The following is a 20,584-nucleotide window of genomic DNA, read 5'->3' as shown; positions in this document are numbered from 1 at the left end:
TTTTCCTCCGGCTCCCCACATATCTGAAAAAGGACTTTTTGTTGTCCTTGATGCCTGAAGCTAGTTGGAGTTCAGTTGCAGCCTTGGCTTAAAGGATGGGAAAGTAGAAGGAGATCTCAGATACTGATTCAGTAGTTTTATTTTCTATACTTATCCCCTCTTAATTCTTCTTCAGTTTAAGGCTATGTTTATACTGCATTTAGGAGGTAAGATAACAGCACAAGAAGCATGCCAGCAGTAGATTATAATCTAGTTATTATCTGTATTATAGTTACAATAGCAAAGATTTCAATGTGAGCCACATATGCATACTAGGGACTACTTACTTGGTCTAAAACCAGTACTGTCATGGCTCCACTCTTATTGGTACCTTTCCTAACTAAATTAAAACCAAGTTAAGTATGCCTACATATGCTGCTATAACTCTTTGAATTGCAGTGTAGTTAAATGCTAAAGTTTCTAAGTTTTTCCCCTTTAATCTCTCTTTGTACATTATTTCCCTCATTGTAATTTTCTGATTCAAAATTGTTAACTATCCCTCAAAAGTTTTATATTGTGTGGTTAAAATGTAGTTAGTGTTTTTCAAAAATTATCTGTTTTGGATATCACTTTCTTTTTAAATCTTTAACTATAATGATGAACCCCAGAAATGAAATGTTTTGGAAAATCTAAACACCCTTGGAGACTAATCATTATAATACTGTACTATGAATGATAAAAAAGAGAAGGACTAGCATTGATACAGGCTGGGATTATATCATTATCCTTTTTGTGCTGAACATGAATAAGATTATATTTTTCAATCTGAATAGTACCTGAAATAGGCCACCATGTTTTATCTGTAGTTATTGTATATGGGCATGTATAAACAAAATGAGGGCCCTAAATTGGAGCAGTGGGTTTTTAAAAACACCACTTCAATTTAGGGCCCTTTAAACCCCTGCGTCATGCATACACCTGAATTTACCTACCTCTTCGGCGCCAGGGAGGGAAGGGTGAGCTGCTGGTGGGTAGAGCAGTCTCAGGGCTGCGAGGGTGGAAGGGCTGGTGTTTCCCTCCACAGCAGCAGTACTCCCTCCCTTCGTCCCCCAGGCAGCACCGGCCCACAGGCACCTGGCTTAGGCAGTCCTAGGGGGACCGCAGGTAAAGGCTTACTGCTTTTTTTAAAATCAGGCTTACTACATTTTTTTTTTTTCCTTGGGAACAGCCTGGGAACATCCCAGTGCTTTGCTCTGCTGCTGCAGGGCAGTGAACTAAAAATCCTTCTTGGAGTTTTAGTTTGCTGTGCTCCAAGTCATTTAAGGTGCATTATGCCACTGAATTTGTTACAGTGGCTGGAATTACTGCACAATACACTGCTGACACATGCAAACAACAATACCATTAAAGCAGTGCAAAAGCATTTAACTCACTTTAAACTGTTGTGCACACATGCCCCTTATTTCACGTACACATGGCCTGTTATTCATAGAATCTGTATATTCAGGTAAAACCCACAGAGCACATAGGTAAGCTTCTGACATGTGTATACTAATACCTCATTCTTAACCAATGTTGTGTGTTAGAAATTGACCTCTATGATAAAAATGGCATGGAAAAACTAACCCCTCCTTTATAACCATTTCTAGTTTTATAGCAAGACAGAACATTGATTAGGTCCAGATCTTTAAATGCCAAATTTTTAAATACCACTTTGAAATGTGTATGATTCTCTCATCAACAAAAAAATTGATGTGTATTACTAGAAACTGAGCTATTAGAATGTCCTAAGAGATGGAAGATGGTACCAAAATTAAGGCTCTGGCTTTGAGACTCAGAGAAATCTAGATTCAGTTTCTGGCTTTGCCAAAGATCTCCTGTTTTACTTTGGGCAAATCCTGTAATTCTACCTGACACAATCTGCTATCTGTAAAACGCAGATAATTATTTTTCTTTTAAACTCCTCTTTGTGTGCCATAAGTCACAATTTCTTCAGAACATGAAATGCCTTTTAGTGTGCAGTTGTGCCCATGTATAGACCTTCCCAGTCTTGCTTCTTAGGCATTATTCTAATGCCGATTATAAAAAAGTTGAGTGGCAGTAATATTTTCACTCAATATTTTGTATTAAATATTCCTGTGGGTTGTATTTTTGTTGATTTTAGGAGGGGTTGTATTTTATGGATTTTTAATTTATTTTAAAATAATTTTCTTGAAAATTCAAGATTTCATTTGAAACCACTTCTTTTTATGCAAATAAACATGTGAAAATGTTTTATTAAAATAGTGATTAATATGTGGAAAATAAAGCTCTCCAATAAGAATAAATTTAATTTTTATATTACTTAATTATCTCAAATATGACTAAAGATGGGAAATACATCCTAACACCCCATTGGAAGCTCATTTTCTTCTCTTTTACTGTCTCAAAAATTGTTTTTATGTAGTATTGCCACTTTCCAGGCTTGTCCCTCCTTTTGAACACGTGCTTTATATTACGTCCTCCTAAAACGGAATTTTGAATTTTTCCCACATGAACCTCATGTTGTTATTTTCTACTCATTTAAACCCTCCTTGGGTCACTCTCCTGCCTGGCATTCACAGCTCTTCCCAGTTCATTACTGTCTTTGAATATCATTAAAATGTTGTTTATTCTTCCTACCAGTTCATAATGAAAATGTTAAATAAGACTAAACGTATTGCTGATCTCTGATCTCCTGCTAGGCACTTCCATCTAGATACATTTGTTTGTAGTCTGCTAGTTTCCAGTGCACATGACAGTAGACTTATTAAATCCATTTTGAATTAATGGAAGTTCTGTGTGTAGAGCATCTGAAAGACTGGGCCATGTCTCAAAGTAACTGAAAATAAGACAAGAGGAGGCACCATGTTTATAGAATACATTGCTTCCAAATAATTTTAGTTTCTAAGTATCATAAAAGGAGAATAAAAAATATGTAAAAGTTTAGTTTGGAGGAAGGTGGAGAGAAGAGTTAATGATCTCATGGTACTGATGGATAAGGGTCAAATATCCATACTGATTATCATTTAACTATCAGTTGTCCTTGACACTACCAATCACAAACTTGTTTACCATCTACAAACTGGAGGCATAAGTGATGCAACTTTTCAAAAACACTTTTTTTTGTTCCCTTTCTTCTTGAGATGTCCCAGGGGATAGTTGTGGTCAACTGAACCTATCAGTCAGGGATCAGCAGGAGTCCATTCTGTCATAGTTTCATAGTTTCTGTTTCATGTATGCACTGAGTCATTGTGAAGTTTAGTGAGGAAGTATTAACTATTGTGTTTTAGTGTGTGGATGCCATTCAACTTTATTTCTATCCTATTCCACCCCACTAGGGCAGTAGAATGGTTTCTCCAATAGCATATAGAATGATAAGCATACGAATGCAAGCTGGATAGCTGAGGTTCATAATAAGGCCAAGAAAATACTGCTCAAATAGGAGAATCAGCATACAAATTGTTGAAGGTTATTTTTACTTTCTTGTTAGGAGTAATATTCTTTCTTTTTTATCAGCTGTCAGTAAGCCAGCATTATATCTGTGGAAATACAACTGTTCAATTCTTTATTTCCTTTGTACTTGTCTAGAATAATTAGTCATAATTATAATCACCTTTTGTCACTTTGAAATAAGATTGTTGTAACATGCTCTTCTTCGTAAGTCTATATCCAGAGACAATTAAAGAAGCTTTAGTTACAACAGAATGTGGATGCCCATTTACCTGTTGGAATAAAGCACATTATGTGTAGTCCCTTTTTTTGCAGTAATCTCCATTTGATTTCCAGTACGATTCAAGATATAGTCTTGACCAGTAAAGCTGGAACTAGCTTGGGAGCTCTCTGCCTTTTGGCAAGTGGGGTAAGGGAAACAATTAACCTCACCCAAACTGATTGTCATCTAGTTTAAGTAGGAGGTAACTTTTAGGAAGGCAGTGTTAAGTTTCCTTTACTAGATTTTTTTGGGTCTTCCTTCTCTGGATTTACATTAATAGTACAAACACTCAAAAATTATAAGTACATTTTTAAGAGACCAAAATAAATCCCGATCTCTGACAATTTGAGACCTCTCAAGGGATGGATAGATACCATGATACTATAGCTTTGTTTTTATTTTGAGTGTGAACAATTGGTTTTGAAAACAATTTGTTTCAGTTTCTACTGCACTTTGTAACACTAATTGATGTATTAATTCAGAATAAATGTATCCTGTTTCCAAAGTCTTTTTGATCGATCTGCCATTAAAAACTACTTGAGGGAAAAGGAATTGGGGGAAAACATTGTCACACAGCTGTTTTGAAGAATGTTTGTCATTAGGTTTTGTTTTAAACTGTAAGAACAAGGGGAACAAAATGCTAAACAGATTTGCTTTCTGATTATTTTATTTTTAAAATCTTTGCTGATATTTTACATATTTGTTAGATGGATATATTTGCAACTTGTAAATATTTCCTGATTTTAAAATGATTACTGATGTGTTTTGGTAGAAAAAAAATGTAAGATGATATTCTATCCATTAATATTTCAAGAGCTTATCAAAGATTTGGGGTACAATTTTAACCCCACCAGAGATTTGCTATGGACTTCAATTGGGCAAGGATTTCACCCCTGAATGCCTGCAATTTAATATCAATTCAAACACTCTAGAATAATTGGATTTATTCTGGTGTGGCCTCAATTACTGTTACCTCATCTCACATCTATCAAAAGAAATTTGTAACTTGGCTGAAATAAAATATTTATCTTATAGAAAAAATGTCAAGAAGCTCTGGACCAAGATGACTTTCCAAAGGTATTTGGTCCAAAATCAAATCTTATAAAGAGTTTACTTTTATTGCAGAAATTCTTAACATGCATATGAAAATGCCTTTGCTTAATTTCTTTCCTCTCCTTTGAACAGAAGCCAAAATGCTTGACTATGGACTGGCAGAACATGCAAAGGTTACACAGTTTATACTAATTTTTATTTTTTTATACAACTTAAACAAAAGGAAAAAAGAGTTACCAGCATGTACCATCTTGACCCAAATTACTCCCTGCACTGGACTTACCAAAATGGCAGATTGGAAATGTAATTGGACCCCACTTGTGGAGTTTCTGTCTGCTTATTTCTTGGGTGGAAGAACATTTCTCAACCTGGGTCCAGCTACTAAAATGTATGGAGTTGGGGGCTCTGCTGTATCTCTGCACTCATCCCAGCTCTGTTTGGCTTTCTTTGGCTCCCTAAGAGTGTTTCCTTACACAGCCATGCTACCACATGATCTTACATGGTCTATAAAGTCTCCTTTTTCATGACTGTTCCTGTATCTAGTGTTTAATGTGAATTCCTTAAAATGGTCCAGGTCTCTGCTCTCCCAGGTGAGTATCCTAACCAGTAGGGTACACTCTTGCTCTCTGCCTCAGTTAAATTAGGATGTCCATTTCCTTGAAAGAAATAGTGTTCAAGTGCCCACCTCTAGGCAATGGTTCCAACATGTGTGTCCTAAATAGACAAGGCACCTCAGACATAGAGAATTGGTAAGTAGGATCCCATAGGAGGTAACATGAGGGTGGAAAGAAGACCAGGAAACTTGGCTTTCCTGAAAAAAGAGACAATATTAAAGACACAAGAATGTTTTATCCCCAAGGCTAGGAATATAGAAAGAGATGAGTTTAGCTGAGCAATTAGTTCTTCAATGATCTGAAACTTAAACAAAAATTTTATAGAAGCTAGAATAGCAGCTGTACTAAAAATTAGTATAAGAGTGTAGTGTAGGCATGTATGGACAGTATCAAGGAAGGCAAGGTACAAAATTGAAATATGGCTAGCAATGCACATAAAAGGCAATATAGAAAATATTCTATAAGTGTGTTCAAAGTATCTTCAAAGTAGGAAGAAGACAAGGCAAGTGTAGATCCCTTACTGAAAGGGGTGGGGAAGTGAATAATGTATAAAGCAAAGAAGGCTGAAATGTGTAATGTCCCATAAAAGGTCAATTATCAGATGACAAGCGTGATTAGCCAAACTGATGGGGATACATATTCAGCCTAGAGTAGGGACAAAACACGGGTTAGATAAGTTGGTTCAGACAAGAAAGTACTTTAGAGCATACAAGAAATTGGCTGAAATAAATCATTGGCTATTATCTTTGAAAATTGCCAAATACAGAATTCACATTTCTAAAAGGACCTAGGAAATTACAGACAGGTCAGACAAAATTTGATACCTGGAAAGGTACTGAAGCTTATCAACAAAGCATCTATTTCTAGCCACCACGGGTGGGTACAGATGAGCATGCACATGCATTTTCCTGGGGACAAGTAGCTGCATAGTTGTGCTGCGACTACTTGCCCCTTGGGAATGTCCATGCATGCATGCTCTGACAAATGGCAAATTGCCCCGGGTGGGGTACAGAAGGCTGGGGCCAGCACCTGGGCTGCTCCCAGCAGCCTTACTTGACCTCTTGGGGGCCTCCTGGTGTTCCAGCGGTGGCGACGTGCAAAGTTTGGTCAGCGACCGGAGAATGGCTCTCACTGGCCAGGCTCCAGTTTTAGGTGGCAAACACTTCTGCTGTGCATGCAGTTTGCAACACAACAAATGGGTCTGCAGTGCCACATACCACATGTACTCAGTTATCTGGATGCACCCTTAGAAAATGACAGAGTGATAAGGAGTAGGCCTGTGTGAAGCAGCTGGTATTCAGATTTGGCCAGTTCGGGGCACAGTGATTCAATTTAGTGATTCCAATCACTGTCCCGAACTGATTCGACCAAATCTGATTTGAAGATTTGCCTGCCACCGAATTGGCTGAATCTCCAAATCAAACAGGCTCCATCCCCTGCCCGTTCTCCCAGTCCCATCAGTGGCTGCCCCGCCCATCCCCAGCCTCCCAACTCTTTAAAGCAAATGCCTGGCACTCACCAGCTGCTGCCAAGCAGGGGGCAATCCCCACTGCCCTTCACTGCCCCACACTGTGTGAGAGGGCTCTGCCCTGAGCCCCCAGGAGCCCCAACAGCTGCTGCAGCAGCCAGTGAGTTCAGGGCTTTATTTCATTTTTTTTTTTTTTAAGAGCTGGGACCAGGGGCTGGGTGGGCCAGCCATTGATGGGGCTGGAAGACCGGTCAGGGAAGGGGGCTCATGATAGTGGGGGGCAATGGGGATTGCCTCCCTGTCAGGAGCTGGTGAGTGGGGGCTTTTTTTTTTTAAAGAACTGGGATGTGGGGCCAGGTGGGGCAGCCATGTAGCGGGGGGGCGGGACTGGGAGAGTGGGCAGAGGGCAGGGTCCACTCAGAAGGGCTGGGGGAGCAGGCAGAGTCCCCCCATTAGTTCCCTCCCCCAGCCCCCCCACTTACCAGAATGGAGTCTGGGTCCAGTTCCCTGTGGTGGTGAGTGGGGACTGCCCAAATCTTTGAATCTCTCCAAATCCTTTCTGAATTTATTCAGAGAGCTTTGAATAGGTTCGAACCTTTTTATTGGTCTCTTGATTTGATTCGGATTTGGCGATTCGGCTTCCAAATTGGGCTGAATCTCCTTTAAATTGAATCAGCACCCAAAGCTTCACACAGCCCTAATAAGGAGAAACCAATAAAGATTTGTTGACAGCAGTTTACACATAACCAATCAGACTTTCCTTCAAGATATGTTGACTGGCTTTATGCATCTGGGGAGGGCATGTAATATACCACATGTGATATACAACAATTCTAGCAAGTCTTTTGACACTGTGCCTATGACTTTCTCATAAGAGTTATGAAAGGTCAAACTAATATATGAAGGTAAAACTGTTATAATGGAATACCTCACTGGTTGGATAATTGTGCTTAAGGGGTATTCATCAATAGCTTAATGTCAAAGAGAGAAGATGTAACATATGGGGTTCGGGGCCTCTCTCACACCTGCAACTGTTCAATATTTTAGTTATGGAATTTAATGTACACTCGAGTAACTTTGCAGATGAAATAACACAGATAGGGTCACTTTGAGAACTTAGGATATAAAATTACCTTGATAAATTGGAAAAAAGTTATGAAATAAGCCAGATGAAATTTTGTATTTCATAAAAATTTGGAGCAATCAAAAGTGCAAATACAAAATATAGAGGGCTGTCTAGGTTATAGGTCTACAGAAAAGAATGTGGATATTATAGTAGATCACAATCTGAATATGAGTCTCAGTGGTGTAATATGGTTTCAAAAAAGCTAATAGAACAGTGAAATGTTTTAACAGACATGTTACATGCATGGGAAGTAATTCTTCATGTGAAACACTGATAAAGTCTCAATTCTGGAGTACTGTGTTCACTTGGGACAGCACATTTCACAAAAGACATGATAAATTGAAAGGAGCAGCAAAAATGTTTAGAAGTCTAGAAAACATGGCTTACAAGGAAAGTTTGGAAGAACCAAGAATGTTTAGTTTGGAGAAGAGAAAACCACAGGACATGTGTCTGCAATTCTCTCTGTCTGGTGCTCAGAGTGAGATATGTGGAAGTTGGGAGCAGGGGGGAGAGAGGGCAGATGAACATGATTTAAGTCTGGCCAATGTTATTGGCATTTCTCTGTTTGCTAAATCTAGGTAGCTTTAGTTGTCTCTGTTTGATATGCTAGCTGTCTCAGATCCCATTCTGAAGCAACAGACACTTCCCATACAATGTTCTGGGAGAACAGGCACTGCATTCAGGGTTCTGGATTCCACTCCAGGGATGAGAGCTAGGGACAGACATTACACGTAAACTGGTTTAAGTAATCAGAAATTGGTTTAAACCTGTAACAGAACAGATATTCAGTGCACATAAACCAGCTAAAAATGCCTGAAACTGATTTGAGACCAACCTGGTTGAATGTATTATTGATTTGGAACAAACAGGTTTATGCTGTCTGTCCCAGACCTCTTGCTGGTTTAAGTTAAATTAGACTCCCCCAGCATCCCAGCATGCTTTCTGGGCTAGGCAGGGCTCTCTGCTCCACAGAAGAGCTGCTCCTCCCCTCTGCTCCATTGCTGGAGCTTCAGGAGAGACTTGCAGACACAGAATGTCTGCCTGGCTTCCTCCTGGTCCCTCCCTTCCCCTCCCCTCCCACTGCTCACAGCTCCCTCCTCACTCCCACAGCAAGGACCATAGCCAGCATGTGGTATGCTAGCTAATGCTGGGAGGTGTCTATGCAAGGCAGACAAGACAGTGTTTTTAGGGCTTTTTGGAGCTAACGAACAGGTAGTGTCCCTCCTTGAAATGTTTCTTTCCTTGCAAAAAGCTGTTTAATAAGAGTTTGAATTAATGCGAGAGGCTTTGTTTTCTAATGGGGTGTTAAATGCTGATAACAGAGCTGATAAATGCTCTGTTATCAAGGAGGTGCGGGGGGGAACCCCTCCCTAATCAGAGCTTCCTGCCAGGGCCTGGCCATGCCCTTCTCAGCTCAGCACTATAGAAGGGGAGAGAGGGCTGCTCTAGCACCCCTAGCTTCTAGCCTGAGCCACTGCAGGCATGTGCAAATACAAACTGGTTTAGCCTAGCCAGGTTAGACTAACCTACAAAGATTAAATCAATTCAGGCTCAGGCTTTTTGAATGTCAGTGCCTAGCCTAGGTGCTTAAAAGTTAGGCTTAGCAGCACCTAACTTTTAGACACATGAGTTCCTTATATGTATTACTGCTACTAAGAAATGCCCCATGACTCACCAAAAGCATCCATGAGCACCTCAAAGCCAAAAAGGAGGCGTACACCCAATGGAAGGGAGGGGCCATCACCAAGGAGGATTATACGTCCTTGGCTCAAGATTGTAGCAGGGCTATTAGGAAAGCTAAGGCAGAGATGGATCTGGGACTAGCGACCCGGATCAAAGATAGCAAGACTCCCTTTTTTAAATACATAGGGGGTAAAAAGAAGGTACCAAATAATGTGGGGCCTCTGCAGGACATGCTTGGTAATCTGTTGGTAGCACCAGATGACAAAGCTAATCTCTTTAACAGATTCTTTGCTTCCATTTTTCTGAGCAGGGACAGGGACATCCCCCCCCACTGGGATTCCGGACTGACCCAGGGGAGGTGCAGCCAGGCCCAGGGTCAGTGAGGACCTAGTCAGGGAACTTCCAGAGGGACTAGATGTGTTCAAATCAGCAGGTCCTGATGATCTCCACCCCAGAGTGCTTAGGGAATTGGCAGAGGTCATTGCAGGACCCCTGGCACAGCTTTACAAGCACTCGTGGTGCTCTGGTGAAGTGCCTGACGACTGGAAAAGAGCCAATGTGGTCCCCATTTTCAAAAAAGGGAGGAAAGAGGACCCAGGAAACTATGGACCCATTAGTCTTACCTCAGTGCTAGGGAAGCTCTTTGAGAAAATTATCCAGAGGCCAGCAGGGAATTTATGTTTAGAGAGAATAGGATGGGTTTCAATACGGACAAGTGCAAGGTGTTGAACCTGGAGAGGAAGAACCAGCAGCATACCTACAGGCTGGGGAACTCCCTTCTTGTAAGCACAGAGGCAGAGAAGGATCTTGGAATCACTATTGATTCCAAGTTGAACATGGGCTGCCAATGTGCGGATGCAGTTAGGAAGGCTAACCGCACTTTGTCATGCATCCATAGATGCATCACAAGCAGGTCCAAGGAGATGATCCTTCCCCTCTATGTGACAGTGGTCAGGCCACAGTTGGAGTACTGCATCCAGTTCTGGGCACCGCACTTCAGGAGAGATGTGGACAACATCGAGAGGGTCCAGAGGAGGGCCACTCACATGATTAGGGGGCAGCAGGGCAGGCCCTACGAGAAGAGGATATAGGACCTGAACCTGTTCAGCCTCCACAAAAGAATGCTGAGTATGGCCGCCTATAAACTTGCCAAGGAGGACCAGTAGGCAATGGGAGAGTCCCTGTTCCCCCGAGCACTACTAGGGGTAACAAGGAACAACGGCCATAAGTTGACTGAGAGTAGATTCAGACTAGCTATCAGGAGGTACTACTTTACTATCAGGGTGGCTAGGAGCCAGAACCAACTTCCAAGAGAAGTGATGCTTCTTCCTACCCTGGGGGTCTTCAAAAGGAGGCTAGACAGCTACCTAGCTGAGGTCATTTGACCCCAGCATCCTTTCTTGCCCATGACAGGGGGTCGAATTAGATGATCTGCTTCGCTCCCTTCTGACCCTACCAACTATGAAAATATAAGTTTTACTTTACCCACTATGAGCATCTTTACAAGTGCTTTGAGGTGGGGAAGAGGTGCTTTAATTAGAAAGGATATTGAGAGCTGCTCATTTGATGAGCTTTAGTTGAAGTGCCCCTACCATCTTTTTGAAGCACAGGGGTGCCAAATATATGTGATTCTATAGCTGCTAATTAGCATGCTCCAGCAGACTCAATGAATCAAGTCTGCTCTGATGTGCTAATTAGCATGTGTCAGAACAGGCATCAAGCATGTATATAGGTTCCCTATGGTTTTATTTCAGAATAAGAACTTTACTAAGCTTATGTTTAGTATGACTCCTTAACATTCCTTTCTCTTCTTATTCCTATAGATGCTTCATGATTCAGGCTACATGTTGAGTCAGATTTTCTCTTGTCTTTGGGCTGCTGTTGAAAGAAAAGTCCTATAATTAGTCTAAACAGCAGTGGGAGGATCCGTTCAATATAATGGGATCTACAGCCAGGTACAGACATTATATTTTTACCAGTATAAGTGTCCAGAAACTGGTCTATACCCAGAGCAGAACAGAAGTTCAACACACATAAACCGGCATAAAAATGGTGGAACACAGTCTAAGATTTGCTTCCCCCACAACTGTGTTCTCTTTGATACTGATCTAAATTATGCTGCTTACAGAAAACCACCTAACTTAGATTGATTCCACCTCAGGTTTTTAGAATGTCTGTATCTAGCCCATGTGTTCCATTCAGTGGTGCCTGTATCACTTTCTTCCTCCTTATATGGCTGGTATAAGGAGTCTTATGGTCATGGGGAGTATAGCCTGGATTTTTCTGGATTCTGGAAATCTTTGGTAACAGTAACAACTCTTTAATTCATTGATACTCTATGTAATTTAGGGCAACCTGCTGTGTTTATACTAGGGGAATTATTTGAGTCTCACAGGCCCTAGGATCAGGGGAGCTTAAAGCCATAGTATCAACATTCCCTGCATTGTGCACTCCATTGCTGTGACTTAGGACTTTTGTCCATACACAACCTTTTACTTGGTTTTTTGTGGGTTTTGGGGGGTTTTTTTGCCAATCTCCTCTAATTCTTCCAAGGTAAGAACAGACAGTAGAACAGCCCGAGGCTGAATTGATTCAGTCTTCGCAGTTTAGTCTAAGGAATTGATAAGCAAGTGAACAGATTTTCACTTTTCATTCTGGAAATGCAGCTGAATGCCTGCAGTGACCCAGGCCAGAAGCTGAGGGGAGCTAGAGCACTGGAGCAGACAGCTTGGGCCGGTGCTAACCTACCCACCCAGTTAGGGGAGGTTTGTGGGGGGAGGGGTAGCAAACATCCTAGGATGCTGGGGGACTGTGAGTTAACATGAATATGAAGGGGATCTGGGACAGAGGTTCAATAATCTGATTTAACCTAAATCAATTAAGTCTAATGCTACATCCATCCAGATTGATCTTAAACCAGTTTTGGCCATTTTGAGAATGGTTTATGTGCATTGAACTTCGTTGGGTTATGTACTTGAACTGGTTTCACTTATCACTTATTCTGGTTTTTGTGTAATTTCTGTCCCTAGACCCAGTAGCCTATCTGCTCGTGCTTAGGTGTTTCTGTACTATTTTCCCAGTCCATTCTTTTCAGACATGGATCATTCTGTCCTAAGTAGGGAGTTGGATTTTACTAGATGACCTTCTATCCCTATTTCTCTATGATTCTATCTCAATACAAATAATAGTAAGATTTATTACGTTTGTTGCTTAACCTAAGAGCCAGCTGTCAGTAAGCAGGTATGCAACACGTGCAACACAAGTGGCAAAGGATCCAGGTCAGGTTCATTGAGAGATTCAGGAATGGTAACAAAAAAAAAGAATAAATGACTGCATTCTTACAGATATGTACAAATCACTCCACACAAGTTTCAAACCCCTGATTAAAACTTACCAATGGAGAGACCTGGTGTATATGAACTGCAGGTTTATAGGCAATATTTGATTTGATTTTATTTTCCCTCCAGTGAGTTTGGCACAAATTCAGGCTAGCCCTTCTTAAAATGAAGCTCAGTTTTTGTGCCAGCCAAATTGCCGTATGAATGATTGTATATTCAGATATTCTTGATTTAGAAAACAGAATCCTTCTTCACAATCAATCTCACAGCACTTTTGGATTATAGTCCAAAAGCCCACCTTCCTACCCTGTGATTGTTTACACTCTGACCATCTTTCTTAACAGTTAAGTTTCCCGGCATTTTTAGTGATAAACATATCTGGAACACTGCATGTTCTGTCCCAAGCACGTCTAAAAACCTATCTTATATAAACTAAAGCAAAATATTGAAATGACATATTTATTGAACATAACACTTGAATACTGTCACTATTAAATACAGTTCATGTTAGGTAGTACTTTTATATTGTTTTACCCACAGGGGCTGGATCCATACAATCGGGGGATGCCCACAAATAATAGTGACATAGTACACACCCCTGCCCATGTGCTTTGTAGTGGGAAAACATTGTCTTGCTGCACCATGTGCTGCAGTGTGGGGGCTGGCTGGGGCACAATTTGCCTCAGCAAGAGCTAGCCATCCCCTGCACTGAGGCACACTGTGCCCTGGCCAGCAGGGGAGTAGCACGTGGAGATGGGGAGCAGGCAGCCCCCCAACATGCTGAGGCACCCTGTGCCCCAACCAGCCACTCCCCACCTGGCTGAGTTGCAGTGTTTCTTGAGATGGGGGAGCATGGAGTCTTGGGCTGGCTGTTCCCCTGTCTCTGCATACCTCAGTGTGGGGTCTTCAATGCAGAGCCCCTGCACTGAGGCATGTGGAACCTCTGCACTGAGGCAAACTAGCAGCACCATGCACTGAGTAATGTGCAACTTGTGTGGTTTGTGGCACTGCAAACTTCTTTGCAGTGCCACAAAACCTGCATGCCACAATCCAGCCAGGAAGGGTATATTGCAGGCATGCTCATTAAATCTTTGATGTTAGTGTATTCTTATCTAGTAACACTTTAAGGCTAAGGAAAGACATTCAAAAATTCTGAGCCTGAATTGATTCAATCTTTGCAGGTTAGTTTAACCTGCCTAGATTGAATCCATTTGGAACTGTATAGACATTCCCTCTGGACTGAGGAAATGCAGGCATCTGCAGTGGCTCAGGCTAGGGACCACGGGGTGCTAGAGCAGTCTTCCCTTCCCTTCCAAAATGCTGAGCTGAGGTGGGGCATGGCCAGGCCCTGGCAGGACCTCTAATTAGGGAGGGGTCTAACCCTCCCTAAACCATATTAGGCTTTTCCCTGCTCACTGCTCAGGGTGCAGGAGTGTTGCCAGAGCCCAGCCCTGGGCTATCACTTTGAGGCAAAGGGAGCAGGGAGGGGTGCAGTGTATGCATCTGTTGGTGATGCTGAGCTTTTCAGTCTTCCTCTCCTCACTTCTTCGTACTGTCTGCAAACCTGAAAAGTAAGGAAGCCAGCAGGAGGCTGATAACACAGCAATTATCAGGACATCAACAAAACAAAAGCCTCTCTCATTAGTTCAAACTCTTCTTAAACAGCTTTATCTAGGGAAGGAATGGAGGGACATTACCAGCTGACCTGTTGATTAGCTCTCAAAAGCCCTAAGCAGACACTGTCCTGTCTGCCTGTCCCAGTGAAATTAAAGAAATGCACAAAGACACTTCTCAGCCATTTAGCTAGCATACCACATGCCTAAGCTCCATGGGGCTACAGTCCCTATTGTGGCATATGGGAGGGAGGAAGGGGAGGATCTCTGCTTAATCAATAAGCAACAAAGGGGGTGGGGGGCAGAGGGAATGAGGCAGGCCCTACTGTGCCTTAAGTCTCTGCCAGATTTCTGGCTAGGGAACAGAAGGACAGGGCCAGCCCTGTTCTTTGGAGCAAAGAGCACAGCCCAGTCCAGCCCAAGGATATGACTGCAGTGGCTCAGGCTAGAAGCCGGGGAGGGGTGTGGGTGCTAGAGCTATACTCCCTTTGCTTCCACAGGTGGACCTCTCCCATTTCTGCACCTTATCTTCTGTGCCCCCCCAGACAGAAACATTATCCATCTTGCAATGCTGATAAATCTCCAGCCAGAAAAGGAAGACGAATGAAATGTTTTGGGATTTTTGTCTGTGTCCCAAAAGAAGGATTAGAATACAAAAATAGAGAGAACTTTTTTGTGTGTGGTGTTTCTTGCAGAGAGGGCAGAATTAACAAGGGCTGCTGTGAAGAAAGTAGAGAAGTGAAAGAAAACATTGGAATTTCTGCACAAGCAAACCATTTTTGTGAAAGAGCATTTCCATGCAATAATGTCACCCATACTGTGACCCTTACTGTACCCAACAATCCTATAGCCCACAGAACAATGCATGCTGGGAGGGGCAGTATACTTCCCCAGATTCTAGCCACAGGTACATCTCATCTCCAGCATGGAGGAAAACTGGCTGCTTTAATTTAAAATAAAAATCAGATTTAAGTGTTCAATTAAATATCCTGTTAAAACCTCTGCAATTAAAGGGTAGTCTATATTAAGGCTGAGCTTACTCCTATTTTTAAAAATATTTTAAGTAACACTCTTGCTACTGAAAGAGCTGAGGGGGGCATGGCCAGGCCCTGGCAAGACACTCTGAGTATTCCCCTCCCTTCCTGAGCTGCCCAGCAGGGAATGTTTATCACCCCTAACTCAGTGTTTATCAGCTCATTAAGAAAACAAAGCCTCTCTCCATTAACTAATGGAACTCTTCTTAAACAGCTCTTCCAAGGAAGGACATTAAGCTACCTGGTGATGAGCTCCAGAAAGCCTGTCTGCCTCTGTCCTCTCCCACAGCATGGACTGTAGCCAATGTATGGTCTGCTAGCCAGTGCTGAGGTGTCTGTGTAAGGTAGAGGGGAGGGGGAAATAATCTCTGCTTAGCAGTGAGAAGCCAGCCAGACACTCTGTGCCTGCAAGTCTGTGCTGAGCTCCAGCCAGAGAGCAGAGGGGAGGGGCCAGCCTTGCAGTGTAGCAGAAAGCCCCACCCAGCCCAGAGAGCATGCTGGGATCCTGGGGGGAGTCTGATTTATCTGTAACCAGCAGGGACATTGCATAAACTGATTTGAGCCCAATCAGTTAAATCTATTACTACATTCAACCAGGTTTAACTCAAACTAGTTACAGCCATTTTCAAACTGATTTATGTGCACTGAGCATTTGTTCTGTTACAGATTTAAATTAGTTTCTGATCACTTAAACCAGTTTATATGTCATGTTTGTCCCTAGCCTAAATAAAAACACGGGAATCCCCATCACATTCCTTCATCCTCCCATCTTCTCCTTCTATATATCTCTTGGCCCTAGACTTATACAAAATATTTGATTTTTACTTTGTGGTGGAGTTGCAAACACTTTGCTAACATATAGTTATCAGAATTGAATACTGTGGATACATTGAATACTTGCCATATTGTAATAAGAGTAAGGACTCGTCTTTGTAAAATATCTCTTCCCTTCCTTTTAGGGGAAGAGACCTGCTTTGAAGTAGACAGGACTGAGCTTGTCCAATTAGTTGTATGAATTTTAGTTTACAATGGCAACTGCAGATGTCTTTCCTGTCATTATGATTATTCATTCATTTCAAGGCTGCCATTCATTTAAGAGGTTAGTGTAGTACATGTAGTGCTTTCAGAATGTTTAAAATCCTGTTTGTTTTCTGTGCTGAACTCTATATATTTATAAAGATTTAAATTTTATTATTAATATCTTGTACTACATCAAGGAAAATTGCTGCCAGCTCATTCTGCTGGATGGAATTTCCTGTAACTAGCACCCATATTATTTTGATTGCTCCAGCCTAATCATCAGTAAAAAGGATACTGCCACATACTTTCATTGACCCCTGAGTCTTAATATTTCTCTGTAGAATATTTTCTGAAAACCACTTTCTTCTCCTAGTGGTCTCTAACTATGCCCAGCCTATCTAAAACCAGCAGTGTTCCTTTTTCTCCCTTCTGTCCTCATCTCTACACAAATCAACATGTGTTGTCAACTGTTTTGTTTGTTATTCCCCCGTGGCCAAGACAGTGCAAGTCCTAAACTGTTTAAATCTCTATTACTGCTTAAATTGATTGTCAGAATATGTACATTGAATCTTTCTGCTCACGTGGTCTAAAACTGCTTTTATTATTATTTTTAAAATGAAGAACAGATGGAACATAATAGAGATCATTCATATAAATAACTTGGAAGTAATGCATCTGGTAACTATGAACTCTGCTAAATTGGTCGCTCCCTTGTAAATCCCAGCTTTGAATGATTTATCTCTAAAGTAAGGAGAGTATGGTATATCCTCCCTCTGAAGTGACTTTAATACTTTTGGTTCAAATCCAAGGCAAAAGGTGCTAACTATTCTTAGGCTTATGGAAGTAACATTATTCTTCACACCCAAGTTGCTCAAAAGAGGTTTAAAAAATGAATTTGCACAAGTAGTTTATTAGCTTCATTTCAAGACACTTTTTTTCAAACTACAGTTACTCTGTGTTTACCTACATATGAATCAAGGAACAGTGCATCTTATCTCAATACAAATAGCAAGCTTCATTCTCTAGTGACAACAGTTACTTGCCTTTATAGTCACATAAAATATTGCATATGAAAAAGAAGTTCCACTATTGAGAATAACTACTAAAATGATACAAATGGCGCGCAAGAGAAGTTGGTATATTCATGAAACAATATTATATGCTAAAGCAAATATTTTCACCTATTGTTAAACATGCTATAAGTTTAAGGAAATGGAGTCTGCTGAAAACCATTGGCTAAGTCTCCACAGAGTTTTTTCTCTTTCTTTTGTCCCTTTGGTAAATTGTTATAATCTCTGGATGAGACCATACTTTTAAATCCTTATTTACCCCATTCTTGGTAAGATAATTTTGATCATAAAAAGAAGAAAGAAGCACATTAGTCTCCTCACAATATGTCTGTGTACTGAAAAAATAACAATAGCTATGAGTATACTTTAAAAGAAAAATGAACTGCAAAATATAGTAGTGAAGTGTGCGCTTTATAAGATGACTTATGCACCCCTAGAGTCAAGCTTGCGATATTATTGGCAAAATAGTAGTCCATTGCATGCTTTGAAAATAACAGTCATATAATAATTTCTGGTGATGTCATCTTTATTAGTGTTGGCTGATGTGTGCAGTGTAGAAATCTCAGCTGAGAAATTATACTTTATTGAAGAAGTGCTTATGACTCAGCTAAGAAAAGCAGATGAATTCTAAATTGAGAATCTACTTCTTGTGCTTTGTTTTGCTTTTTTATTATTATAGGCTGTGCTATTTTAGTTGTACACAAAACTGGCAAATTGTGTATGGAGGCTGGCAGAACCACAGTTTTCTTTATCAGTTTTATGTGAGCAGCAATTCAACTTAAAAGAGAATTTACAGTTCTTGTACCACAAATAAAAGGCATGAGTCTCTCAGACTTCAAATTATATTTAATTACAGATTAATTCCTTTAAAATTGCAATGCTGTTACAATGCCCTTTTCACTCTGAGTACATTCATTTAGCTGTCATCCTTTAGCTATGGATCTAAAAGAAGGGTTTCAATTGCATTGTAATTTTCTCCGTTGTAGACAGAAGGATAAACATCTTACTATAAAATGCATAATTGTAAATCTGTATGGTTAGTCACTAAAACAAAGAAGTAAAATATAAACTATATAGACTTTATAAATAGAAGATGAAATAGTGAATTATCAGAGCATATTTTTCTGGAAACACAAAATATTTTAAATTAATGTGTTCTGCGGAAAACTACAAGCAACTGTTATTACTATAAGAACTGGTAGGTTATGCCTACTTAAGTGTGTTATTTTGTCACCCTGTCAGGTATGCTCAAAGAGGATTGAAATCCTAGTGTTATAGACAATGACATTTCTTCTTTAGCTTGAGTGCTGTGGGGCTATATTTTTATGAATTAAAAGTCCTTCATTACATCTCATAACATTTAAAAAATCTGTCCTGTCTATTCAGTGTCTGTTCTTAGCAGCCAGGGACCTGTTACAAACTGGTGCCTCGCTACCAAATGTGAATTCCTGTGAACGTCAGATTTTTGAGAATGAGGTTGCCTAAGTATTGTTAGTGTGTGTGTGCGTGTGTGTGTGTGGGCACACACCAGCACGCACTCTCCTGAGCTGCAGCTGAAAATCTGGGCCAAGATTTTTTCTTAGAATATGAAAAAAAAGTGTTTTCTTCTGAGGACTATATTGTATTTTATAACTCCCCCAGCAGAGAAATTCCTTGCCAAAAACAAAGAAAATAATTTAAACCAACAAAACAAAATAAAAAAGCCTTTTGTGGTATAAAATGCAAGCTGTTGTAGAAAAGAAAAAGGACTTAAGATGTATTTTTTGTATGTGTGTCTCTTTGTTTTAGGCGTACAAGATCCCCAACACGAGAAGATTATCACTGTGACAACTAATGGAAGTATTCACAGCCCCAAGTTCCCACATACATACCCACGCAATACTGTACTCGTGTGGAAATTAGTAGCAGTAGAGGAGAATGTGTGGATACAGCTTACTTTCGATGAAAGATTTGGGCTTGAGGACCCAGAAGATGATATTTGCAAGTAAGTATTTTTTTCCCCTTACCTGAAATTGGGGGTATTATGTAGGGTTTGCAAAATCATGGCATCTAATTATTTATGTATTCTTAAAATGCACCATAGTAACATTTTTTTTCTGATGTAAGAAATCATCCATGTGTGCAGTAAAAAGCCTTTTTTTTTGCCTTTTGCATTAAACATATAGATATTACCATAGAATTCTACAGATATCAAAATGCTTGAAATCTTAGCCTTGCAAAAGAAAGCAGACAGCTTTGAAATCCAACCTAGACATTCTCAACATCCTCAACTAAAAGAGGCAGAAGAAAGCATGTCCAGTTGATGTTTAGGAAAAAATGTGGGTAGGCTTGTTGCCTGAGAGAGTACTTTGGGTAAGGTAGTAAATTGTCATACCCCTTTTCAAACAAAATAATATACAGTCATTATTAGCCTAAAAAGGTTAGGTTCTCTGGGCACTTATACACGCAACAGACCTTTGTTCTGATGCATGCTAATTAACTTGAGTTGGAGTGGACTTGATTAACTGAGTCTGTTGCGAGTCTGCTGGACTCCAACAGCAGCCTCTGTGTCACATGTAACCAGCATCCCTGCATTTCAAAATGGCACTTTAATTAAAGCTCATTGAAGGAGAATTGCAAAGCCCCAGCCACCATTTTGAAGCATGGGATGCTGAATACATGTGATGCTGTGAACTCTTAAATTAAATTAAAGCCTGAAGAAAGAGAGCTTTGGGAATGTGAAAGACAGGGGGTGGACAGCAATACGGCACAGGTAAGGAACGGGAAGGTTAGAGACAAAAAGCCCTTTAGGACTTGGAGCGAGGGGGTAGCAAAAGCACCAGTCACAGGGCTCAAGTGCCTATATACTAATGC

The 20,584-nt window shown here is 40.7% G+C and overlaps 1 protein-coding gene across 1 annotated transcript in view; it reads left to right on the top strand.

The window, feature by feature from the left end:
• The window catches only part of PDGFC (platelet derived growth factor C), a 212,521-nt gene that overhangs the window by 102,269 nt on the left and 89,668 nt on the right, over window positions 1-20,584 (top strand). The window contains exon 2 of the mRNA XM_019534518.1: window positions 19,520-19,715. Coding sequence (XP_019390063.1) covers window positions 19,520-19,715 — 196 coding nt within the window. The remainder of the gene's footprint in view (window positions 1-19,519; window positions 19,716-20,584) is intronic.

This window comes from Crocodylus porosus, unplaced genomic scaffold, assembly GCF_001723895.1.
Source record: "Crocodylus porosus isolate Cpor-Errol unplaced genomic scaffold, CroPor_comp1, whole genome shotgun sequence".
Classification (NCBI taxonomy): Eukaryota; Metazoa; Chordata; order Crocodylia; family Crocodylidae; genus Crocodylus; species Crocodylus porosus.
Note: the sequence above shows the minus strand (reverse complement) of the source record. Positions and strands in the feature narration are given on the sequence as shown.